This window comes from Macaca mulatta, chromosome 10, assembly GCF_049350105.2.
Source record: "Macaca mulatta isolate MMU2019108-1 chromosome 10, T2T-MMU8v2.0, whole genome shotgun sequence".
Taxonomy (NCBI): domain Eukaryota; kingdom Metazoa; phylum Chordata; class Mammalia; order Primates; family Cercopithecidae; genus Macaca; species Macaca mulatta.
The window spans coordinates 111250298-111276552 of record NC_133415.1 but is presented as its reverse complement, the minus strand read 5'-3'; the positions used below and the strand labels follow the sequence as shown (position 1 = coordinate 111276552).

Genomic DNA, 26255 nt, shown 5'->3' with positions numbered 1-26255 from the left:
CAGGCCCCCACATCCCCTGGCCTGGAGCCCTAAGACTCAGCCCCATGCTGGGTGGGAAGAGCCATGCTTGGAAGCTTCGGTGCAGGAACTGGGCCTCCAGGGCCAGGCCAGCGCCCCTGAGCACAACCCGGGGCTGCAGTATTTGGACGCTGCTCACTGCTGAGCTTCCCACAGCATCCCGTCATCTGGGCCATCTCAAGCCCATCAGCCCCGAGTGGAGATGACAGTTTCTGGGAGAGCTGCTGCTCTTTAGCAGCTGAAGGTCTTGGCACTCTCACCTCTGAGCAGCCCAAGAAGAGATCGTGAACAGCCCCACGCCCGGGCTTGACTTGTCTCCAGGCCCAGCCAAGCTCATCCAGGGGTCACTCCAGAGGATCTGGAGCTTGTGCTGCAGTGCCTGCTTCCCGTGTCCATCTTCCAGTCACCTTCTGCCCTGAGCCCAATTCCTCCCCTGGTGTCCAGGCTTAGGGAGCCCTGAAGGAGGGCAGGGCCTGCACTGTTTGTCCTCAGACCTTGGCCCAGGCCTCTGCAGCGGCCATGCATTCTTTCATTTGCCACATGTTCACTGAGCACCAAGTAGACAGCAGGCACCCAGCACCAGGTGAGACCTGAAGCCAGTGGCCTCAAGGGACCTGCTCTGTGCTGGGAGAGGCCAAGCAGCCCCCAGGGCTCCTTGGTGGAGGGGAGTGGTCTGCTCTGGGGATGGGCTAGGGCCCCACTGTCCCCAGCACCTTGAGTCCTGAGTCCCGAGTGCCCTTTGTCCAGGAGCGTGGGTCCTTCCGCCACCTGTGGGCAGCACCTGGTCACAGCTGGGAAGCCCGTGGAAGTTCTGGGCTTCTAGGAGTCTGCTCCACGCAGTAGAATTCTCAGAGGCCTCCCAGCCCCAGAATCTGGGACGGTCTCCATCCAGGAGGCTTGGATTCCAGGGTGATCACATCTGGGAACCCAGGAGGAGATGCGTTGGGGAGGCTGATTCTAGGATCCTCAATATGGGGAGCGCATCACTCTCTCCAGAACTGGGGCACCCTGGGGACAGGGCTGCGATGGAGGGTGCGGGACAGCCCTGCCTGGCTGTCTGTGGCCACAGTGGGGTTGGGAGGGCAGATGGGGTGGGTGTTCTTGGGGCATGCTGGGGTCTTACCCAGGTCTGTCTGCTTTGCAGCCCACACCGCACTGGCGGCTGGGGAGGCTGGGGGCAGCCGCCTGCGCTGGGAACCCCGCTGCCAGCTGCCCTTGCCAGATAGAGTGCCCAGCACTGCAATCCTGCCCCCACGCCTCAATGGACCTTGGATCTCCACGGGGTAAGACCTCAGGTCATCCTGACCATGGGCCCATGGGCTCGGAGACTTCTACCTCTCTGAGACTCGGTGTCCAATCTTTGAAAGAGGCATAATTCACATAGTTATCCAAGAGGCCTGCTATCTGCCAAGCTGCTGGCGATGCTTTCCTCCCTTCCCAGACTGCAATGGGAGGCAGGGACTGTGTTGGGCATCACGTCCATGGACAAAATCCATTCAACACCTTGAGCACCTATTATACAAACCTATTACGAACTGAGTGCCCGGGGTCAGCAGTGGGACGTGCCCTTAACATTTGAACACATGAATGAATAGTATAAACTTGAGATTGCACTAAGCTCTTCAATGCAGGAAATAAAACCAAGGATGTGATAGCAAGTGACCTGGAGGGTTCTTTAGAGAGTGATCAGGGGAGGCTTCTTGGAGGTGGTGACATCAGCTGAGAGCTAAAAGGAGAGGAATCAGCCATCTAGAGGGCCAGGGAAGAGCCAGGCAGAGGGGGCAGCTGGTGAAAGGCCCTGGGGTAGGAAGTGGCAGGCCAGGGAGAGCCTGGGTGCACCCATCTAATTCTGTCTAACCTGACAGGCTCACTCGACATTTCAGAGGCTCAGTTGCTGCTTTGCGGCCAATGGACTTTGCATTCTGTCCTCATCCGTGGTGCACAAACCCTACAGCAGCCAGCTGACTCCCCACTCCTGGGGCAGGGATTGGGGAAAAGCGTGGCCCCCTCCACACCTGGCACATTCCTCCTTCCCCCAACATCCCCTCCAGGCCAGTCCCATTCTGGGGTCAAGGACTGGCCTCTTGGTGTCCTTCCTGTACCTCCTGAGGTCAGGCAGAAACTCCCAACTGCCAAACATCTGCTAGTGCTTTGGGTGGAGGAAGGGATGCAAGTTCTTCAAGGCCGCTTCGAACACATTTGCAGGCTCAGCCAGGCTGCAAGCAGTCCCCACGCCCACAGCACAGTCCAGGGGGGATCCAGGCATCCACTCGCCAGGGTCACCCAGACAGAACTGGGGTGCAGGAAGAGGGGACACTGGTTGCAGGCCACTCCTGCCCCAAGACAGTAACATTTTGGAGCAGTTCTTCTAAGAAATTTCTTCTAGAACTTTCTTCCTTGAAAGTTCCCTGCCATGCTCTCCAGACGGACCTTGCTGCTTCCTGGGAGAAGAGTGGGAAAGGGCCCAGAGCCTGGGAACCATCGAGTGGTCCAGTGTGACCTACTGTGTCCTCTCAGGCAAATCTCCCCTCTCTAGGCCTTGTCTGAGACCCTCAGGGGTATGGTCACCCCTCCTATTTTTAAGTACCTATACTAGTATTTACTTATCATTTTCTGTAAACCAACTTGCTTTTATTTACTAAAATATATTCATTTATTTTTACAGCTTTATTGAGGTATAACTGGCATACATTGACAGTGTAATGTGATTATTTTTAAAGAAAATGTAATATTATCCTGGATATGGGGACCAGAGCCACTTGTCATAAATTAAAGGCAACTGTAAAATTAAATTCAACGAAAACAAAACAACATAAATCCTCTCTAGATCCGTTGCCGACCCGAGGCTCTGAGTTGCTCTCTCTGGGAGAACAGGGAGGTTGGCACTAAAGACACATTAGCTCTGAACAGAGAATTTCCCCTCAACATTATCAAAAAGATGGAAGAAAAGAAAAGGGAATTATTTCGTTGCTGGGTGATAACATGTTTCCTCTGCTCCAACAGCCCTGCTACAAAAAATATCAAGAAAATAGGCTTGGATCACGCCTGTAATCCCAGCACTTTGGGAGGCCGAGACGGGCAGATTGATTGAGGTCAGGAGTTCAAAACCAGCCTGGCCAACATGATGAAACCTCGTCTCTACTAAAAATACAAAAATTAGCCAGGCATGGTGGTACACGCCTGTAATTTCAGCTACTCAGGAGACTGAGGCAGGAGAATTGCTTGAACCCAGGAGGCAGAAGTTGCAGTGAGCCAAGATTGCAACCCAGCCAAGTGCCTGGGTGACAAAGTGAGATTCTGTCTCAAAAAAAAAAAAGAAAGAAAATAGCAGTACAAGAGGGTACCTGGTTAGAGTAAAATCGTGAGGAGGGTGCCTGCTCTTTTTCCCCCCTGACTTCATCCACTGTCCGCCCCACCTGCACCCTCAGTGGGAAGTCCCAAAGGCCTCCTCTGCCCCATCCCGGAGCTGACCATGGATCTAGGAGTCATTCCTCTTTCTTCTCCCTCCAACCCCTTCCCCTGGATCTGTTTGCATCACCAGCAAATGGAGTCTGGGGCCAAGTTCAGCCCACTTTCCAATTTTGTAAATAAAGTTTTATTGGCATACAACCATGCCCATCCATGTACATGTCATCTATAGCTGCATTAGCTCTACAATGGCAACTTTGAGTAGTTGCGGCAGAAGCCACCCAGCCCACAAAAATAAAAATATTTATTACCCAGCCCTTTACAGAAAAAGTTTGCCGACTCCTGGTTTATACCTACAAGCCCTGTCACAGGCAAGGATGAGACCTGGTCAGGGCAGTGAGCCTAGAGAAGGGGGAGACAGGACGGGCCACCGTCATACCTGATCACTACTCTCCCCTCCCTCCATTCACTCAGCAAGGACGGCGGAGGGCGCGGGGCCGGCTCTGGGCCAGGTGCCCAAAGTCCAGTGGGGGAGGAAGCAGGCAGGGCATCCCGGAGCTCCCAGGCCTGTGGGTCCCCAGATGGTTGCAAAAGGGCCTCCAGTAGGGCAATTCGGATTGAAGGAAAGGAGAATGAACTAGAAGGCTTGTGTTGAGGCCATGAGGCATCCAGTGCAAAGCCACAGTCCCAAGGGTGGCTGACTGAGAGCAGTGAGGGGAACTGAAGTTGGAGGGGCCCAGGCCTGAGCTGAGGCCTAAGAGAGGGATTGGGGGGAGAACGGAGCCCAGCCCAGAGGAGAGAGGGGCTCGCGGCGTGGTGTTCCCTCCGTACCCAACCCATCTCCTTCCACCCCTGCAGCTGCGAGGTGCGCCCAGGACCGGAGTTCCTGACCCGCGCCTACACCTTCTACCCCAGCCGGCTCTTTCGAGCCCACCAGTTCTACTACGAGGACCCCTTCTGCGGAGAGCCTGCCCACTCGCTGCTCGTCAAGGGCAAAGTCCGCCTGCGCCGGGCCTCCTGGGTCACCCGGGGAGCCACCGAGGCCGACTACTACCTGCGCAAGGTGGGCATCGTCTTCCACAGCCGCCGGGCCCTGCTCCACGTCTCCGGGCGCCTCAACCAGACCCGCGCCGGCCGGGACTGCGCGCGGTGGCTGCCCCCGGCCCGGGCCTGGATGCCCGGGGCGCTGTACGAGCTGCGGAGCGCCCGGGCCCAGGGGGACTGCCTGGAGGCGCTGGGCCTCAGCATGCACGAGCTCAGCCTGGTCCGCGTGCAGCGCCGACTGCAGCCGCAGCCCCGGGCGGCGCCCCGGTTGGTGGAGGAGCTGTACCTGGGGGACATCCACACCGACCCGGCCGAGAGGCGGCACTACCGGCCCACCGGCTACCAGCGCCCGCTGCAGAGCGCACTGGTGAGTGGGGAGGGGGGGTCTCGGGGGGCGAGCTCGGAGCCCAGCCCCGCAGCTTTGCAAGATCTGGGCCGGCCCAGGGCTCTGGCTGTCCGGCTGTCATCACTGCCCCTCCCCACTCTGGTCCACGTGCCTCAGGACATTTGCGCACCCTGTTCACGCTGCTGGAGACATCTTTTTTCAGCTTTTACAAGGCTGGCGGGCCTCGGGTCGGCCTTCCCACGCTGGTCCTCCCCAGCCCCTGTCCTCGTGGGCACTGCAGGATCTCGTTTCTGCCCCTGCTGGGCACAGAGGCTTGGGCGGGAGTCCCCCTCCCTTGGTTCTCGGCTGAAATATCGCTCCAGTTCCCATTCTACTGTTCCCTGTTTCCCGCGAGTGACCTTGCCAGCTCTCAGCCCGTTCTGAAGCTCCGTTGCTGACTTGTTTATTGCCTCTCCCTCTGGCGCTAGGTCCTTCACAAGGGTGGGGTCACAGCGGGCACCTAGCACGACGGGTCAGGCACACGATCAGGACCAATAAATGTGGATGGATGAATTAGGGAGAGGGCAGCTTTCCTCCAGGGTGCCGCTGGGGCTGCGCACACCAGCCCAGATGCCGGTCCCTTGAAATCTCAGTGCGAGCCTCACACCGACCTAGCCGCACAGCCACTGGGGCGCCACTCCCACCCACTCCCAAACCAGACGGCGAAGACACGTGGCCTGGGCTTCTTGTGAGAAGGCCGAAAGGGATCCGTCAGGTCTGGAGGGAGCCCGGGGTTCTGCATTTCCAGCAAGCCGTCCGGGCTGTGGGGAGGCTGCAGTCTAAAGGAAACCTCCCTGTCTTTGACATGCTCCCCCTTGACTCCAGCACGAATTTCATTTAAGCTGATTAACCTAGATTTTAGATGAAGCCATGGCCCGCATACCATCCTAATTTGGGGAAGATCTAGTAGCACCCCACACACACACTTTTTTTTTTTTTTTTTTTGCCAGGTGAGCAAACAGGCAGAAAGAAACATAACTTTACTGTATAATGGCTCCTGGCACATAGCTCAGAGCCTGGCTCCTACAAGGGTGTGGACCTAGGACCTTCCCAGTGTCAGAGAACCCTCTGGTGGCTGGTGAGGCCTAAGGACCCCTCTTCAGAAAATCTGTTTTTAAAAGCATAAGAGAAAATACATGGGATTTAAATGAAAACCGGTTCTATTAAAATAGTTACCCAAGTTTTAAAGTATTAATTTGTGATATAGAAAAACGATAAATGTGAAATCTTTATTTGCCCTCATTTCAAAGCAGGGATGACTGCAAACCATGTTTCCAGTACCTGCAACGCTGTTAGCGTCATACAAAGTCAGAGGTTCTGCTGACGCTACTGGGGCGCGTTGCCTCCATTTACAATGAGAAGAAATGTTAACTTTTATTAGTGAAAGGTTAGTGAAAATGAAGTTGAGGTTAGCATTCCAGGTGAAAAACCTCTGTACAAGGCACCCAATGAGTATTTCTTGAGTGCACAGATGAGCAGATGGAGGGAGGATGGATGAATGGGTGTGGATGGATGGATGGGTTCAGCATCCCCATGAAGTCCTCTTGGAGCTCTTAGGCCACCTTCACATCATTCAGCATGTATTTGTTGCCTACTGTGTACTAGACATTCAAGGAACTAAACCAGATGAGGCAACTTCTCACCCCTGGCAGCAGCCACTTGTCACTGCCCCAATGTGGGAGCACTGTGGATGAGACAGACCGGAAGCCTGCCTTCCTCCCCCTCCCCCTCCCCCTCCCCCTCCCCTTCTCCAAACTGAGGATCTCAGTAGCAGAGGAGGAACATGACACGAAGTTCTCATAATCAGAAAATCAGCCTCAGAGTTCTTTTTATGACCTCGAAATTATTCCCTTTTTGGCAACCAATGTTCTAGGCTGGTGTGGCGTTAATCCTACTTAGTTCAGAGAAGGCGCTAGTGGTGAGTTGATTACTGGCCGCCACCACCTCATTAGGAGGGGAAACTGCTCTGAATGCAGAGAGGACAGATCCCCGGGGGCTGCGGAGGCTGACAATTTCATGCGTCCCCAGGCAGGACTCTGGGGCCATGGCTGTCCCTGCCCTCCCTGCTGCCTGGCTAACCCGGGTGGCCAATCCAGCCTGAAATGTGATTGAGAAGCAAAACACATAGAAATGAATGCAGAGATGAGCAGTGCCAGATGTACAGACATTAAATTAAAGGTCTGCTCACCAGTGGCTCCTCTCCTTGGGAAAAAAAATAAAGAAAAAAGAAAGAGAAAAGACAGATAATTTCAAAGAAGGAACTGCTGCAGAGAAACCCCTAAGAAATGAATCAGTTGTTGCCTTACGCTCTCTGGGGCCCACGCCCTGCCCACGACCCAAACCAGATGGTAAACATGAACATTTTTAGAAGTTAATTTAAAACCAATTGGATCCCCAAATTCATTGCCTGGATATAGAATCCTAATCAATCAGCCAACACCGGACCAAAATTATCTGAGCCTGGTGTCACCTCTGGGGGTTAATTAGAAACTGTTATGTAGTGTTTGAGAAATAACTTTATGTAACAGGCTTAAATGAGTAAGAGTTTGGTTTCTGTACAAGTGTGAATTCTGCCTGCCGGGGGCCTTGTTTACTAACGCAGGAGACTTCAGACCTCTGCAGAAAGATGCCCGGAAGACCTCCCATGGAGCCGGGAACCTTGTCTCACCACCTTCAAAAGCACCAGAGAAGGAAATGCCTTTTCTCACCCCTCTTTCACCTTAAAAGTTTGCTGGTTCTCAATTTGCTTCTGCTCTGCAGAAAACTGCTTGCCCCAAATTACTAACCAGCATCCCCAAACGTCCTATCTGCAGAGAGTATCTTTTGTTTGTTTGTCCTTTGTGGTGGGTAAGGAGAGCTCTGGGGTTATTTGGCTGTAATGCATTACGTCCTCTCAATATACATTAGTGTGACATGGAGCCAACTCCCATCAGCCGGCATCCCCATCACCAACACTCCAGCTAAATATCAAGCTTGCTTGCTCCTGTCACAAACATTTTTGCAGCCATTTGCTAGCATTTCAGAGAACCATCAAGCTCTCTGGGCCAAAATCCCCATAACCAAAGCCAATATGGTCTCCAATGTTATATAAATCAAGGAAACTTAAGGTTCATTATAGAAATAAAAAATAACAGCTTATAAAATGACACCCCCCCACAAAAAAAAAAACACTGTTATCAATCATCCAATATTTTCTTTCTAAGCCAGAACTTCTAAATGTTACTTGTCTGGCATGAAACTCACTCAGTACTGTATGGAACTCAGCAGTGCTATATGGAAATCTTGGGAGTTTTGCAAGAAAAAATATATTGGAGCTAATTTCCCAGCTGGGCCTTCAAAACGCCCCCTTCCTGTGCCTGTCCTGGCTGGACTGCAACTCTAAGTTTCCTTCTGGAATGGCAACAGCAGGAGATGTTTGCTTGTTCCCACATCAGCTTTGACAAGTTCCAAGGCCATTTACCTTCCAGAACGGTGCTCTGGCCTCAAGTCTGGGCAGCAGCTGCTTTTTTAGAAATAAAATAGGAGAAGGGGAAGGAGAGGGAGAAAGAAGGAAGAAGTCTGTATCGCATTCCTTTTTAGTGTCTGCTGAGCCTTTTCACTCCAAAACGCAGACTACTCCCACGCAATTTAGTTTAGCATCTGTTTCCTGTTAATGTGTTTTATGGTAAACGCAGCTCACGAGAGTTTGTAAGGCAGGGACAACTGTAAATACAGGCAAAGATGGAGGAAAATCAACTCATAGCCTGGGACAAGTGAGGGTGTGGCAGCACCTGAAGACCTAAGTGTGGTCAGTTTTCCCTATAACAAATAACATGAGAATGAACATCTTTGAGCCACAGCTCTTCACGAGATTTCAATTATCTCCTTCGCACAGACTTAAGCAATGGGCTTCCAAAGACATAATTTTTTATTTTTTATTTTTTTGTGAGATGGAGTCTTGCTCTGTCACTCAGGCTGGAGTGCAGTGGCACAATCTCAGCTCACTACAGCCTCTGCCTCCCAGATTCAAGCAATTCTACATCAGTCTCCCAAGTAGCTGGGATCACAGACGTGCACCACCACACCTGGCTAATTTTTGTATTTTTTGTAGAGACGGCATTTCACCATGTTGGCCAGGATGCTCTTGATCTCCTGATCTCATGATCCATTGATCTATCTGCCTTGGCTTCCCAAAGTGCTGGGATGACAGGCGTGAGCCACTGCACCCGGCCTATTTTTTTTTTTTTTTTTTTTTTAGATGTTGTCTTGCTCTGTCCCCCAGGCTGGAGTACAGTGGTGTGATCTTGGCTCACTGCAACTTCCACCTCCCGGGTTCAAGCTATTCTCCTGCCTCAGCCTCCCGAGTCGCTGGGATTACAGGCATGTGCTGCCACACCTGGCTAATTTTTGTATTTCTGGTAGAGATGGGTTTTCACCGTGTTGGCCAGGCTGGTCTTGAACTCCTGATCTCAAGTGATCTGCCCACCTCAGCCTCCCAAAGTGCTGGGATTATAGGTGTGAGCCACCACGCTCGGCTCAGACATGTTTTGATGGCTTTTGATCCTTGTTGCCATATTCACTTTCCATGGGGTAGGTAGAGCAAATGATGTGCACCTTCCACTGTGAGATTTCTAAAGACAAAAATCCTCTATTCTCTATCTGTAGGGAAGATGTAACCTGCTATGAGCACAGGAGAGTGGGAGCTCAGACAGCCGGGTGCAAGCCAGGCTGCATTTCAGCTGGTCTCTGCCACTTCCAGGCCGGACAACCTGGGCAGTCCAGCCGGTCCTCTGGGTCTCAGCTCCCTCAGCTATAACACGTACCAGTTGCCCGGGAAGTGCTTAGCATAGTTCCTGGCACTTCGGAAACACCTAGAAGAGTGAGCTAGAAAAAAGATCAACTTTCACGGTCAAATTCCAGGACCAAGCACACTGGGCTTGAGCAAGGACAACTTCTGTCAGGTCCCAAGACGAAGGCCACCTGTGCTTCCATTCATTTCTCATTTATTCATGCAACAAATGTGTGCTTGCTGCGAGCCAAGCCCTGTGCTGTGGGGATGGGGTAGCCGCAGAGGCAGTTCGCGCTTTCTAGGGCGTTTTAGGACTGTAAGGCATAATGCCTTCCAGTTTGATGAGGGGCGAGGGATAGAGAGAAGAGAGTCTCAGGGGGTGGAATGAGGAAGATAAAAGAGGGTGGTGTGCCAGCCCTGAGCCCCACCTTACATGGGGCATTCGGGAAAGCTCTCTCTGGTGCCCAGCAGAGACCTAGTAAGAAGGAGCTGGCGGGGAGTTCAGACAGCAGGAGACCCAAGGCCCGAGGATACAGGGGCTGACCTCCATCAAGGAGGCCCTCCTGACTGAAGCAAAAAGGCCGTCCTGACTGAAGGCAGGGAGTGAGAGAGAGAGGAGGGAGGGCCAGGCCGCATCTCACTCTGCCTTTTCACCCCTACAGAGCTGGGGTTCCTTTCCAGGCTGCACCCCAACTTCTCCCTGTGGGACAACCACCGTTTTTCTGTTTGTCTTTCGCCAGCACCACGTGCGGCCGTGCCCAGCCTGTGGCCTCATTGCCCGCTCTGATGTGCACCACCCGCCCGTGCTGCCGCCCCCTCTGGCCCTGCCCCTGCGCCTGGGCGGCTGGTGGGTCAGCTCGGGATGTGAGGTGCGCCCAGCGGTCCTGTTCCTCACCCGGCTCTTCACTTTCCACGGGCACAGCCGCTCCTGGGAAGGGTATTACCATCACTTCTCAGACCCAGCCTGCCAGCAGCCCACCTTCACCGTGTATGCCGCCGGCCGATACACCAGGGGCACGCCGTCCACCAGGGTCCGCGGCGGCACCGAGCTGGTGTTCGAGGTTACACGGGCCCATGTAACCCCCATGGACCAGGTCACCACGGCCATGCTTAACTTCTCTGAGCCACGCAGCTGTGGGGGTGCGGGGGCCTGGTCCGTGGGCACTGAGCGGGATGTCACAGCCACCAATGGCTGCCTGCCGCTGGGCATCCGGCTCCCACACGTGGAGTACGAGCTTTTCAAGATGGAGCAAGACCCCCTCGGGCAAAGCCTGCTCTTCATCGGACAAAGGCCCACTGATGGGTCAAGTCCCGATACCCCAGAGAAACGCCCCACCTCCTACCAAGCACCCCTGGTGCTCTGTCGGGGAGAAGCCCCCGACTTCTCCAGGCCCCCGCAGCACCGACCATTGCTGCAGAAGCACCCCAGCACAGGGGGTCTTCGCGTAGCCCCCCTCCCACTTCTGCCCCTAGTTCTAGGGCTGGCTTTCCTCTACTGGCTATGACATTGGACTTGACATCAGGATGGTGGCTCTGGACACCCATTCAACTCTTCAGACTCCCTCCTGGAAACTGTAGGGAAGGAACCATTCTCCTCTGCTCTGTCATGGATGGATGCACAGCCCCACTGCTTCCAAACTCTGCCTGCATTCCATGTGGCTCAGGGCATGAGCTTAACACCTGCAAAGCCTATACCACATCCCACAGCCCAAGTCCCAGTCACGCACTTGGACGCGGCAGTGATGTTCATTGCTATGTGAGTTTCTAAAGATCACTCCCAATTTTTCTACTTTCCTTATCCTTGGCAGCCCGCCAACAGGTGCAGTCAGGTGGCCACATGGAACCCCCCCATCCCACGCTGCTCCCCGTTCTTCCCATCCTGACCCTTGGGATTCCAAGATGGGAGCAAGAGGAGACCCTGAGGTTCTGCCTAGGGACAAGGCCTACTGCTCTGCCATGTCTGTAGGTTGTTGTTTAAAGATTATTAATTCGAATTTAGCAATACGATCTCTAAGTGGTGCCATGAATTAAAGATGCCACTTCGGGCTTTCAGTGCTTCTCAGCTTTCTGGCGAAGGGCTTGTGTCTTCAGAGGCAGCTCAGCTTTCCTGAATCCTGACTGCTGGCATTCGTCTGCATCTGCCTGTGCTTCTGTGAGTCAGACCTCAAGCTGCCAATACTGCGTGTGGATAAATCCAGTTTTCCCGGGCCAGCATACAAATGAAGAGGACTCCATCTGAGCTGAGAAGTGTGGCCTCCCCAGAGCAGGCTGCAGCCTCCAAGCCTCCCTAGCCCAAGCGAATGCCAGTGTGCACCAGGCTGGCTGCTGGGGGCAGGTCTTTGGAGGGGAGCAGCGTTTCCAGCCTTCTGAAAGTAGTTAATAGTAATGACCGCCATAACACTAACATGCTCTGCAATTCGCCCTGCCCAGCCATGCTCGGTTGCCAAGATTTCCTGTGCTTGCCTGACAAACGAAATCTCCGAATGTGTATCTTTGGGTCCACCCTAGGGAGAAGTCGGGGTCGCCAGGCTACATGGCGACATCTGGACAGCTCCACCTTGCCCAGCCTCCTTGCCATGATCCTAATATATTGGTGTCCTCTGCTCAGAGAGGACTGTCATCATGGTGGGAACAGGCTGTGCCTCTCCAGGGACTCTACCCGAATTCCCAGGGCCTCATCTGTACACTGAAATTAACTGGCCTCCTGGTGGGCCCGAGAGTTTTCAGGACTGGGGGCTGATGACTCACCCCCTCCTTCCTCCTCCTGATCTCTATCTCTAGCTCTTATCACAGATTTTGAACAATTGTCTGTGAGGTTAATGATGCTTTCAGAGGGAAGCCCTCGTCCTGCTTGAGATTGTGTGGGGTCCAATCAGCCTGCTGAAATTGCTCCCACTTATTACCCATTCTTCTTCTTTAAAAAAAAAAAAAAAGCCCATCAAGTTAGCATTCTCTGTAGGTCTCAGACAGCTACCAGTGTTCCTGGCATATTTACCAAAGTACAAGAAATAATTACATTATTTACAGTTTCAGACTACATCGGGGTTGGGGGGTGGGGACGGCGGTGGGTGTCGATGATGTGTCCACGGCTGAGCAGGTCTTGTATCCGAGACTTGAAGCAATCATGCCACCATTTATCATCAAATTTAAACCTTTTAATAAAATTAAACAGCCTGAAAAATGCTCTTGCTGGTTATTAAAGTCAACCAAGGGAATTATGGTTCTAAAGAAAGGAAGCGGAATGTCCTCCAGAGAATGTGTGAAAGAGAATAAAACCAGTGGAGGTAAACCCCAGCTCTCTCAGTTCTGCTCTCATGTCACTGCCTGCCCTGCTGAAAACCCCCCAGGGGCTTCCACTGCACTCAGAATAAAAGCCTGACTTCTGGCTCACTGTTGCCTGCAAGGCTCAGCCACGCCTCCCCATGCCCTGGCCACACTGGCCTTCTTTCTGTTTCTTGGATCACAGGAGCTGTTGCTGCCTTGGGGCCTTTGCACAAGCCCTGACTTCTGCCTAGCGTCTCTTCCCCAGACCTTCAGAAGCTTAGCACTTTGTTTTCAATCAAGTCTCGGACCAGATGTCACCTCCTGAAGGTGTCACCATGCGCATCCCAAAGAGCAGCCCCACTTCTTCCCCGGTCCTTCTGTCAATCCATTGCATCACAGGTGCATGTTCTTTATCATGAAAACTGATCACTGTCAGAAATGACCTTATTTGCCTAGAATGTAAGCTCCAACGAAAACAACTCGGCTCTGACTCACTGCCTGCAATCTTTCCAGAAGGGTCCAGCGTGCCTGGTGCATGGTAGAAAGACCTTCAATGAATATGGCAGACTCAGCAAATGTTGGTCATCGCTGTGAAGCCTCACACTGAGACCTGTGAATGGGCCACCTCCATCTACCAGATTCAGTGACCCTCGGGAGGCCCAGCTGAGTCAGTGAGAGGGCTGTGAGTCTCTGCGTCTTGCACGCGAGGACACTGAGGCACAGAGAGGAGAAGTGGCTGGGCTCCAGAGCCTGAGATCCAGGACTCTGTCTCACAGCCCGCGGGCTTGGGGTGTCCTCCTGACTCTTGGAGGGAATGGGATTCCTTGATTTTATTTGGGGAAGACAATTTAGTGTTGCTTCGTGGGACGTGGCGTGAGCCATCCCTAATGAAAAGGAGTGTGTTGAGCAGGACAGCAGCTTCCTGGATCCCCTCAGTTGGACTTAGTTGCTCTCTGCTCGCTGGGGCTTGTTAGTGTGGGGGCAGGTGATGCTGCTTGGAGCTACGAAGGCTGAAGAAGGGGCAACCATCCCTTTTCTCCCAGGCAGAGGGTCAGGGCTTCCAAGACTCTGGGCTGATAAAGGAAGGGGTCGTTTCAGAGGCTGAGGGGCTGAGACTCCCTGGCGACAGGGCCAGAGGCCCATGGGCACCAAGCCTTCCTTCCAGCCCTTTGCTCCTGCCCCTTAAGTCTCTGCCCTTCACATAAAACGTGAGAGCGCTCTCATCCACAGAAGGGGAGGAAAGCCCAGAGTCCTATTTCCAAATAAAATTAATGTTCTCCATTGCATGTTCAGTCACGCTGAAAGGTGAGGGGTGGGTGGGAAGCCCATGCAGTTGATAATTTCATTGTGCAACTCCCAGGAGAGCAAATGAGCTTTTTTCCCTTAATAAAAAGTTGAAATTGTATACAGCTCTCAGAGGTCCATTAACTAACAGATGCTGGTTATCATAAGAAGCTCTTTGCCTTTCACTAAGCCCATGTTTTTAATCTCCCAGCGGTGCTACCGGGCTGAGCAGCAGCGTGTGGCTTGGTGACGCAGGCCTGCCAGCACGTGGCCCTGGTCTGTGCATCCTCTCCTGGGGCACAGGTGACTCAGGCATGAGGGGCTAGAGCTTTCTGACGCAGAATGGAGCACTGCATCAGGGCCTGGTCGGGGCTGATTCATACCCATTAGCATTGCAGACTGGAGCCAAGCAGGGAAGAGCTGTTCCCACTTCAAGAGGGGACTTGAACAGTAACGTGCAGCCTCCAGTCTGCTCCTGATGGTTCTGAGAGACTGAAAGCCTGCTCCTTCTCACACACACAACCCCCCTTAAATGGATGTCAGCATGAACACAAATGACCTGTCGACATTCCCCAAAACCACCCTTCCAAGCTTCCAGGCAGACCCTCCTCCTGCCCACTTGGCACCTCCACCTTCCATTTCGGCCACAGTGGCCTCCTTGCTCTCCTGCAGTCCCATGGAACCTGGTGCCTCTCAAGGTCTTGGCTCCAGCTCTCCCTCGCCTGGAAGGCTCTGCCCACGTCACCCCTGACTACCCTAAAGATAGCGTCCACCACAGCACAGTCACTTCATCACAGCATTTGTCAGTAGCCAAAATCTGAAAAAATTCCTGGTTGTTGGTTTTCACCTATTGTTAGCCCCTCTCCTCTAGCATGAGCTCTGTGCCAGCAGGGTCCTTGTCTGTCTCGTTCTCCGTGGATCCCCAGTGTTAGAATGGTGCCGGGCACATAGTAGGAGGTAAATAAATACCAGTTAAAAGAATACATGTTCCAAGACCTGGTTGGAGACTCTGAATTCAAGCAGCAGGATGACACCCACACACTATACTGGCTTGGAATTTTGATGTTGCTGACTTTTTTTCTAATCAGGTGGGCAGAGCAGAACCAAGGCCTGTGAACTTGAGGACATCTGTTTTCTACTAGCCAGGATATTTCTAGAATAGCATTAAAGACCACTGCTATCCCCGAATAGGAGGCCACAGGGCCTGGTGAGAGGTGCCTTGAGACTCCATCTCAAGCTTCTCATCTCCCAAAGGCCAGGGAGACTGGGAGAGCCTCAGCCTCACACAGGTATCCAAGACTTCCCTTTCTTAGTTTTGGAGCCTCTATCTCCCCCACCCCCCACCCTGCCAGCTTCAGTTTCTTTATCAATAAAATGAGCTGAAACCTGATAGTTCCTGAAGCCAACCAGCCCCAACACCAGTTACAGGAAGACCCAAAATAGTAAGTGATTCAAATGGAATCAATAACGTATTTTGAGAGAAATGGCAAAAAAAAAAAAAAAAAAAGAAAAGAAAAAGAAAAGAAAAAAAGAAAAAGCTGGGCGCGGTGGCTCATGCCTGTAATCTCATAACTTTGGGAGGCTGAGGCGGGCAGATCACGAGATCAGGAGATCGAGACTATCCTGGCTAACACGGTGAAACCCCGTCTCTACTAAAAATACAAAAAATTAGCCAGGCGTGGTGGCACGCGCCTGTAGTCCCAGTTATTCGGGAGGCTGAGGCAGGAGAAACACTTGAACCGGGAGGCGGAGCTTGCAGTGAGCCGAGATTACACCACTGCACTCCGGCCTGGGTGACAGCAAGACTCTGTCTCAAAACAAAACAAAACAAACTCTTAGTGAGGATAGGTCTTTGTCCTGTGATATAGTATGTATTTCCTAGGGGTTATTAATAACCTACTGCTCTCACTCCTGCATTTGACACTGTTTTTAATCCCTCAGGAGAAAAAAAATTACCAAAACTTAGGTGGTCACTCCTTCTGGTGAAATCAACTGCCTGTTTAGTAAAAAGACTCAGACATTTGCTGAGCACCCATCATGTGCCAGGTGCTATGCTGGGTGTCTTAGAAGGAAGGCCTTCCAGACTTCCAGCGAAGGTGGGGCAGGCAGACACCTACCTTTAGCTCCACTTCCTTCTGAAGTCCCAACAAATTATGGGAAAGAATTAAAGGGCACAAGATCACATGAATAAACAGAAAAGTAAGAAAGAACATAGCCAACAGGAGATGTCAGCACAATTCTGGGATCTGGCAAGCTGATGGGTAATTTATCACTGGCGGGAGATTACAGAAGGTGAAAAGCAGCTTGGTCGAGGGGCGCAGCTCAGAAGCAAGTCCACTTGTGCCATGAATCCCCCCTAAGGCTAAGGAAATGGTGGCCCTAGGCATGGCAGAAACCAACAGCACAGTAGGGCTAAAAACAGGAGGAATCTTTGAAATGTTTTACAAGTCTGTAAAAGGAATTCTACTCCTAGATCCCATCCCTAACCACTGTAAGAAACCAAAAGTTTAACCCGAAAATCTCTGGACTTAGCAACAGCCCAGGGTAGAGTATCATGCTAAAAATTTAGATACAGGTTAAGTATCCCCAGTATGAAAATTCAAGATCCAAAATGCTCCAAAATCCACAACTTTTTATGAGTGGTGACACAATACTCAAAGGAAATGCTCATTGAAGCATTTTGAATTTTGGATTTTCAAATTAGGAATGTTTAACTGGGAAGTATAATGTAAATATCTGAAAATCCAAAAAAAAATCTGAATTACAAAACACTTCTGGTCTCCAGTGGAACAACATGCAAAAAATACAGAACAACAAAAAAAAAGAACAAAGCAATAAAGGGCTATAATATCCTCAGTGAAAAAAAAACATACATACATCTTGCAGCAGGTTGCTGTAACAAAGAATAACTGGAAAAGAAAGATGTCTTGAAAATTATAAATATGTTAGCAGAAAAAAATAAAAAGGCTGGAAATTAAAGTTGAAGAATGTTCCCAGAAACAAAAGAAGAATCAGGAATTAGAATGGTGCTTGATTTCTTTCATTTTTTTTTTTTTTTTATTATACTTTAAGTTCTAGGGTACATGTGGATAACGTGTAGGTTTGTTACATATGTATACTTGTGCCATGTTGGCGTGCTGCACCCATCAACTCGTCATTTACATCAAGTATAACTCCCAATGCAATCCCTTCCCCCTCCCCCCCCCCATGATAGGCCCTGGTGTATGATGTTCCCTTCCCGAGTCCAAGTGATCTCATTGTTCAGTTCCCACCTATGAGTGAGAACATGCGGTGTTTGGTTTTCTGTTCTTGTGATAGTTTGCTGAGAATGATGGTTTCCAGCTGCATCCATGTCCCTACAAAGAACACAAACTCATCCTTTTTTATGGCTGCATAGTATTCCATGGTGTATATGTGCCACATTTTCTTAATCCAGTCTGTCACTGATGGACATCTGGGTTGATTCCAAGTCTTTGCTATTGTGAATAGTGCCGCAATAAACATACGTGTGCATGTGTCTTTATAGCAGCATGATTTATAATCCTTTGGGTATATACCCAGTAATGGGATGGCTGGGTCATATGGTACTTCTAGTTCTAGATCCTTGAGGAGTCGCCATACTGTTTTCCATAATGGTTGAACTAGTTTACAATCCCACCAACAGTGTAAAAGTGTTCCTGTTTCTCCACATCCTCCCCAGCACCTGTTGTTTCCTGACTTTTTAATGATTGCCATTCTAACTGGTGTGAGATGGTATCTCATTGTGGTTTTGATTTGCATTTCTCTGATGGCCAGGCGCTTGATTTCTTAAAGGCAACACTAGAGGCTGGAAATCGGTGGTACAATGCTTCCAAAATCCTCAGAATGATTTAAACCTTGTGTTTTATACCCTGTACAACTATCAATCAAGTGGGAGAGCAGAATGGGACATTTTCAGACATGTAAAGTTCTCAACAAAATTATGTCCCACATACTCCTTGCTCAGAGACCTGCTAAAGGATGTGCTCCCCCAAAATGAGGTAGTAAAACAAAAGAGAGGAAGCTAGAAATCCAGAAAAGAAGGGATCCAATCCAGAAGAGTGCAAAAGGAGTTCTGAAGATGAGAGTGAGTGAAGGCCCTGGAATGAGAGCTGTGCAGTAGGCTTAGATAGCAGTCAGTCCAGAGAGGAGCAGGAAAACAGAGAGCTCCAGGAGTGATCTAAGAAAACCAGAAAAATCAGATTGCCTGAGGTGTTGTGATTGTGCTGAGGAGATTTACACTTCTATCAGGGTCTGGGCTAAATAGGTGACAGATATATTGGAAGCTAAGCAAACAAAACACTAAGATTTAGTAACTCCGGCAAAACAAAGGATTACACATAAAAGGGAAATAGAAGCATAGCACATCCAAGGTACAGCTGTAAACAATATCTCAGTAGTCTTAATCATGCAAAAGTATACTGATGTAGCCAAAAATTATAACATGACTGAGGGAGAGAGAGAAGGAAATCTATGCTTGGGATGTGGTTGGGAGAAAGATAATTAGAGCTAAATCCCTCTCTTCCTTAGGAGGAAATCAACAGATAATATATAGAAGTGAAAAATCAAGAAAAAGTAATATAACCACATTATTAGGAAATGTAGATGTTAATATCAGAAGAAACAGTTCAATGTGCTCAACTGGCTACCTATGGGAAGAGGCAGCCCCGGGCGATATGGGCCTGCTGCTTTTCACTATGAGCCTGTTATAGCTGTTTGGCTTTTTATATTATGCACACAAAATACTTTGGTATAAAAAAAAAAAATGAGACCACCACAAAACCAAACCCAACAACAACAAAAACCTTGAACTTCCCCTCAAATTGCTTTCAATCCAGTAAAGGGCAGACTCTGTTAAGAGAGGTTTCGAATGCTCTGGGAGGCGAGAGTGGTGGAGCACAGAGGGCCGAGCGGGGCAGCCAGGCCCACTCATGAGAGAACAGAGCATTCGGGAGTCTGAGCTTCTGGGAAACAGGAGGAAAAGTGGGACCATGACAGGATCCTAGCCGTGGCCTGCCAGCCCTTCCTCACATATCAGCTGGAATATTCTAGGGTGGTTTTCTCATTACTAATGGAGAATATTTTCTTTAGTGTGGAGGCACTTTCAGGGCCAACAACGTGACTGCATGGTGGGGTTAAAATATAACAGCGGGTCTTGGCTTGACTTCAAAAGCTTCCTGTCTTCCCTACACATTTCTTTAACATTTTTTGAAGTGGCATAAAGGTAACATTTTTTCAGAAAGTCCGTAACACTAATTTTGTGTTTCTCCAAATTTGTACTATTTTCTTCTTTGAAGTGATTTTAGCAGTCAAACATTGCTAAGAAAACAGAGGCCAAAGTTCTACCTGGAAAAAAAGAAAACCCTAGACTCTTAAGTACAATTTCTGAGAGTATTTTCAGTTTCTAACGGGGCATGTCACTCCCATTACTCCTTGGCAAATTATCAGGTAGCAAGTTTTGTCTTCTAATGCACTAACCAGAGATAATGGCAAATCAGTGTGGTCACTTCTTCAAAATAGCTCCTCGTGTTGCTGTTTAGAAAACTCCTTCACAGCTTGGGTTTTAACGCTTCGGTTTTTGGGGTTATTTTGTTTTATTTTTTTTTTGAGACGGAGTCTCGCTCTGTCGCCCAGGCTGGAGTGCAGTGGTTGGATCTCAGCTCACTGCAAGCTCCACCTCCTGGGTTTATGCCATTCTCCAGCCTCAGTCTCCCGAGTAGCTGGGACTACAGACCCGCCACCTTGCCCGTGTTAGCCAGGATGGTCTCAACCTCCTGAGCGCGTGATCCGCCTGTCTCGGCCTCCCAAAGTGCTGGGATTACAGGCTTGAGCCACCGCGTCCGGCCAACGCTTTGGGTTTTAACTCTTTAACGACCACCACCATTTATCAGTCTCTCTTACAGAAGCTCTCTTTGGTCTGGGATGCTAACATTTGCCTCCCCTACACCCTCTGTGAAGGCCATGGTTAAAAGGACCCCAGGGATGCAAGAATGACATGAATGCAGCCAGATGAGAGCAAGTGAGGTGGCTAGTACAGGTCAAGAATCAGAGCTCTAGCAGTTGCCATGAAGGGTTATTTCCCCCTGCCCAATCCACTTCGATACACTTTGCTGCAAGTTCTTTTTCTGTTAGTAAAACAAGGTAGATTCCAATTTCCACATTCATGACTGTGCCCTTAGCCTCTTCATTTCTGCTGCTCTGCCGTCAGCCCTTTGTGAGATAAGCCTTTATTCCCTTTGACCTTACTTCACTCTGGGTCCTCATGTGTGTTTTCAAATGGCCTTTACGTACATAAACAACTGCTCAACCCAAGAACCACAAACTCAAGGTAAGATACCACGTGCATGTTACAGGTGAGCAAAGATCAAAAAGTTAAGATGGCACAAGGTGCTGGCAGAGTAAAGCAGCAGACCCTGCGAGGACTATGAACTGGTATGTCCTCTTTGGATGCAATGTGGAAGGCATCTAACACGATTTAAAATGCAGGCTTCCTTTGACCCAACCATTGCTCCTCTAGGAATTGATTCTGTGATATTCTTGCTCATTTGTAGGAGTATTTGTTGTAGCGTTGTCTTTAGCACCAAGACTAGAAACTGCTTAAATGCAGCTCAATAGAGGGCTGATTAAGTAAATTAAGGGCACATCCATACAGAGGAAAATTATAGAGCCATAAAGAATGATGTGGGCTAGCATGAAATGATCTCCAAGATAAACTTCAAAGTCAAAAAAGGAACATGCACAACAGAGCAGTTAGTGTGTGCTGTTGCCTGTGTATTAGAAAACACACAGTTGGTCAGGTGCAGTGGCTCACGCCTGTAATCCCAGCACTCTAGGAGGCTGAGACAGGAGGATGGCTTGAGCCCAGGAGTTTGAGACGAGCTTGGGCAACACAGAGAGACCTCGTATCTACAAAAAATAAAAAAGAGAGCCAGGCATACTTGTGCGTGCCTATGGTCCCAGATACTCAGGAGGCTGGGGTGGGAGGACTGCTTGAGGCTGGGAGGTGGAGGCTACAGTGAGCTGTGGGGGTCACACCACTGCACTCCAGCCTGAGTGACAGAGTGAGACCCTGTCTCAAAACAAAAAGAAAACACAAGGCTGGATATACACAGACATATATGTGCACAGATCTCTGGAAAGAGTCAATACATGGAAAGTTCAGGATATCTCTGGAGAAAGGTTGGGGAATGGAGGAAACCTGACTTTGTATACTGTGTACCCTTTGGTCTGATATGAAGTCTTACCATTTTCCTACCTTACTCTTCCAAAAGAAGTTAAAATGGTTTTCATTAATGTTTTAACAAGGTAACACTGTAAGATGGGAGAACCATCAACCACTACTTAAAAGACAGAATCCACCCACCTTTCAAAGCTGGAAGCAATTTACACAGATGGGTACTTTTGTAAATCAATGATGACACACACTTCCCACAACAGGAAAACACTGGCGTGCAAGCTGGTCCCTGTGCTTAAGCTCTCTGGGCAAAAGTTTCCTAATCAGTAAAAAGAGGACGTTGACCTAAGCGATCTCTTAGATCTGTTTTCTGGTGCAAGGTATCTCTGATTTTAATTTAAACCAATTTCATGTTCCTACGAAGCAGTGAGAGTCAAGCAACGGGCTCTAGTCCACACTCCAAAGCCTATCTCAATGGAATGAAGCCATCCATTCAAAATAATTTTACACTGAAGCATCCTTTAAATATATTCAGAGCACAGAATTTATTGAACATAATATGGAGACAGCTAGTACAAAAGTTTATGCCTTGGCAGGGCAGGTTTCATCAGGCTGATATGGAACATGGGAGAACATGCTGTTAATGGCTCTTTTGGTCTGGACCCTGCAGAAATACATCTCCTTCTCTCTGGGAAACATCATGTCAGCTGCCAAGCCATGGGTTTATTACATATCAGATAACCAAAATGTGCAACGGTGAAGAGTCCTTTCCCGCACCAGCTTTTTAAATGACTTCCATGTCAAAACAGCAAATACAATGAAAACTACAGAAAGGAAAAATTATGAAAACTAAAGCATTCTAAGACATCTCTTAAGATACTCAGTTCCTAAAATGTTAACATACATCGAAGACAATAAACACATTAGAAACTGCAGGAATCTTTTTTCAACATAGGGAGAAAGACGTAGAATAGGGAAAGAACAGCATGGGTTACTGAAACCATTTATTCAAAAAGGAGAGGAAAGGTGAAGGGAACACTGAAATAGATCACTTTTAGTTTCTTATAGGAAGTTCCAAATGGCAGCAGTTTATAAATAGTCTTTAAAAAGGAAACGACAGCAACAGAAATGAGAACCAAATATATTTTGCATTTTTCTCTCAGTGTATAAGCTTGAATCACCTTACTTAGGCTACATACGAATGAAAAATATAAAAAGTCACTCCCACTGACTAATTTCTCAGCACCTCATATAGTAGCAGCCAGACAGACGGTACTTATGAAACGTTTGCTAACGAGTGAATGATGAAAAGCAAAAAGTAGTTCTTGTACACATGGTCTCAGTATCACAGACAATAAATTCTGACCTTTGAATTCACATAAAAGATGCAATGGAAAAGCACTTTAACATGGATGCTGCACGAGAGGATTAACAGCTGAATTCAGTCTATTTCGTAAAAACAAAAGAAAGATGGGAATGCAGGCAGCCAGTTCGGAGAAACAGCCAGGACTTTTTTGTCTGACATGGAAAAACCAGCAAGTCAATGTGTGAAACGTGCACACTAATTTCTCATCTTCTTAAACCCTAAAAAGCCCCGCAATCTTGTTAGCACTAAGCCTGGATGAAATTGTGTTAAGATATCTGATTAGTCTCCCTTAGTTGGCATTTTCCAAAGGAAAAAAAAAGGGAACCTGTTTTATTTCAGTCAGACATGGCTTTGGGTATCACTGAAACGAAGCTCTGACAGAAGCTCCACCTGCAGAAGCCCAGGCGGGCTCCCGCGGCTCATCAGAATGCCAGCAGGAAAGCAGGCCAGCAAGTGAGCATCCGTCCTGCACCCACATCCATTAGCCAAGTGATTACCTCTCCATCAGCCCTGGGGTGTAATAAAGCAGTTGTAATCGGGCATTGTTACAGGATCAATGTTTCCTGGTTTAAAAATAAACATCAGCATTTATCTAGCAGCAGAAAGCGATTCTCCCATAGTACTGTTTTATTCAACTGACATCTTTTAATCAAAGCAATCCATATCGTGGCAACATTCCAAGGTATCATAATTGCAAATATTTATGGCAAGTTAGATAATAGCTACATTTTTATTGCTATACTTTTCTTCCTTCTTTTTTTTTGAGACGGAGTCTTGCTCTGTCGCCCAGGCTGGAGTGCAGTGGCACGATCTCGGCTCACTGCAAGCTCCACCACCCGGGTTCACGCCATTCTCCTGCCTCAGCCTCCCGAGTAGCTGGGACTACAGGCACCCGCCACCACGCCCGGCTAATTGTTTTGAATTTTTTTTTTTAGTAGAGACGGGGTTTCACCATGTTAGCCAGGATGGTCACGATCTCCTGACCTCATGATCCGCCCACCTCAGCCTCCCAAAGTGCTGGGATTACAGGCGTGAGACACCGCGCCCGGCCTACACTTTTCTTCTTTTTCTACAGATTTAACGCAGACATTTTCTAACAAATTAATTCCATTAAGAAAAAGAAATCTCAATTATATTCATGAAGACAACCTCTCATCCACCTCCACCGGTTTCCCTTTTAACTATTACCCATAACTGTTTATGTGAGTTCGTGTCTTTTAAATTTTTCAAAATACCTCTCTGTAACTTAAATAAAATGAAGCCCCCTATTGTTAAGTGCCATAGATACAGCTAAAAACATGGCATGGAGGAAGGTCAGGGCCCCTCGGCACAGGAGTGGGCGAGCTCGTGCACCCCAGCTAATGTTCTTGGTGGCTGAGCCTCGTGTGCTAACGCTGTGGCTAATGGGATTCAGAGGCTGGAGGAAGAGGTCTGTGAAGCTGGCGGCAGACCCATTCCCACAGCCCCCCAAGCTTGCCTCTCGGCTGATGCTCCTTATCAGGGGCTTCTATTACTTGCTCCCTTAGCTGATTTCCTGGAGAAACGCAGTGCTAATTCAGGGAGAGGCCTGAGACATCGGCAGCTCAGCTGTTTTCAAACCTCGGCAGGGCACTTCTGTAATACCAATTTTAATGAACTGCCCTCATTCACATTTAATTTACAAGTCATGTAAAGCCTCCATATAAAGCGTTCCCATCATCTCCTTGCCGAGACAGACTGGTAATATTCTTTCTAAAGCCCCCAAAGTCATTCCCCAGGAGCATCGGGCAGAGATCTTCAGGCAATGAGAAAATGGAATATGCACTTTTTTTCACTGTCTGGAGTGTGCTCAGTTTGCAACAGAAAAAGAAAAAGCATGTGAACTACAGTCTTAATTCTACTTACTTTAGTGTGAAAATAACAGGTATGGAGGCAGACACATAAAAGATGTACAGACGGGCAGAGTAGCTGAAGGAGGAAGGCTTCATCCACTCAGTTCCCTGAAGCAGATTTTCAGAGCTGAAATGGTATCTTAGCAATGCAGGCCTTACAGAGACTGATTTAGTTCTAAAAAGTTGCCCAATTTAACCTCCTGGAGCCTTTATTTCTTCATATGCAAACAGAGCCACCTACCCCCCAGTACAGTTGCAAGGATTAAGTTCAATGTGCGAATATACTGGAAATGTTCTATACAGGTAAGGAATGGCATTGAAACAACAGTAACTTGCTTGAAAAGGTTCCTATCAGAGCAGATCTGTCTGAGGAAAAGGGGGGGCAGGGAAGGCGTTCTCCAAATCCAATTAGGTCACAGAAACTCAATTCACGTAGGGCATGCGTGATCTCAGAGCTACTCTTGGTGTTCCAGAAGAGTGGTCGTTGGCCTTATGGGATTTGTGTGTCATGAACTAGCGTCATCCATCTATACTTTGCAGGGACCTTTCTAAATACAATTCCATTCCAGCCTATCTTTGAGAACACTCCTTCTCAACAGCAAACATGGCCCCAAGCTTAATTAAGAGAGGTCTCAGAGTGGTAACTTTTCATAGTTTAGTTTGGTTCTTTTCTCCTTCAGGCCAGACAGCCCGGGGCAGGGGAAGCCACGAGAGGCCCTTCAATGAAGTGTCATGTCCAGCAGGGGGAAGCACTGGCCTCTACAGCGAGAAGGTCTCAGGGGTTAAATGTTATTCAGGTGTTCAGAGTGACACTGGGAAGCCCAAGACCCCTCTCTCTTGATATACATATTTCTCAAACTACAATGAGAAATGGGCCATTCCTTTAGAGAAGGAGCTGAAAATGACAAATGACATGGTATTTTGGCATGGATTCTGAGTTTGCAAATACAAAACTTTGTGTAGGCAAAAAATATAGGCACGGTTTGAAAACTGTCAAGCCACTGACACATGGCACATATACTACACATGCACACATGCATGCACACACAGAGCCTGGTTTCAAATTAATCTGAAAGGCTCTTTAGCTCTGAGTTCTCACTACATTCAGTTCTATCTGACTCAACACAGCCTGCAAGCCGAGCACTGATATCTTTGGATAGCAATTCTGTTCCTAGGATTTGTTTGAAAGCGTTTAGGTTTTCACGGATCATTGGAGGTTCTTCATTTTTCCCCCTTCTGTGTTAAGGAGGTATAAGCCGTCTCTCTAGCCATAAACTGGCCACTGGTAAAAATCAATTTTGATTTTATCAGTATATATTACTGCTGGTGCCAGCAGTTTAGAAGACTAGAGAGGGAAAACATGCAAACTAGGAGGAGAAAAAAGGTAAAGCCAGTTCCTCACACCTACAAATAAAACAGCCTGCTGTCTTTAAGAGGTCTTTTGTATCGTGCCAAGGAAGCTTAAATTATCCATTTAAAACGTCAATCAATAAAAACTTTCAGGAGTCTGTCGCCGCTTCCATCTCTTCTGCATTTGTGAGCACTATGACTGGCATTTCCGAAGCCAAGGCTGCCCTCTCTGAGGTGCCGTGGAGCCAGTAACACAGGAGCAGATTGGAGGGCAGTCTGGCAGCAGCTCCCCCATGCACACTGCC

At 48.9% G+C, this 26255-nt stretch overlaps 1 protein-coding gene across 2 annotated transcripts in view; it reads left to right on the top strand.

Annotated features, from left to right (window-relative positions):
- APCDD1L (APC down-regulated 1 like) overlaps positions 1 to 12804 on the top strand; it is a 52590-nt gene extending 39786 nt beyond the window's left edge. For both annotated transcript variants that reach the window (XM_028828530.2, XM_077952037.1), the window contains 3 exons: positions 1163 to 1301; positions 4285 to 4837; positions 10364 to 12804. In XM_028828530.2, the coding sequence (XP_028684363.2) occupies positions 1163 to 1301; positions 4285 to 4837; positions 10364 to 11128 (1457 nt within the window). In that variant the 3' untranslated portion in view covers positions 11129 to 12804. The remainder of the gene's footprint in view (positions 1 to 1162; positions 1302 to 4284; positions 4838 to 10363) is intronic.
- Positions 12805 to 26255: the final 13451 nt, after the last annotated feature.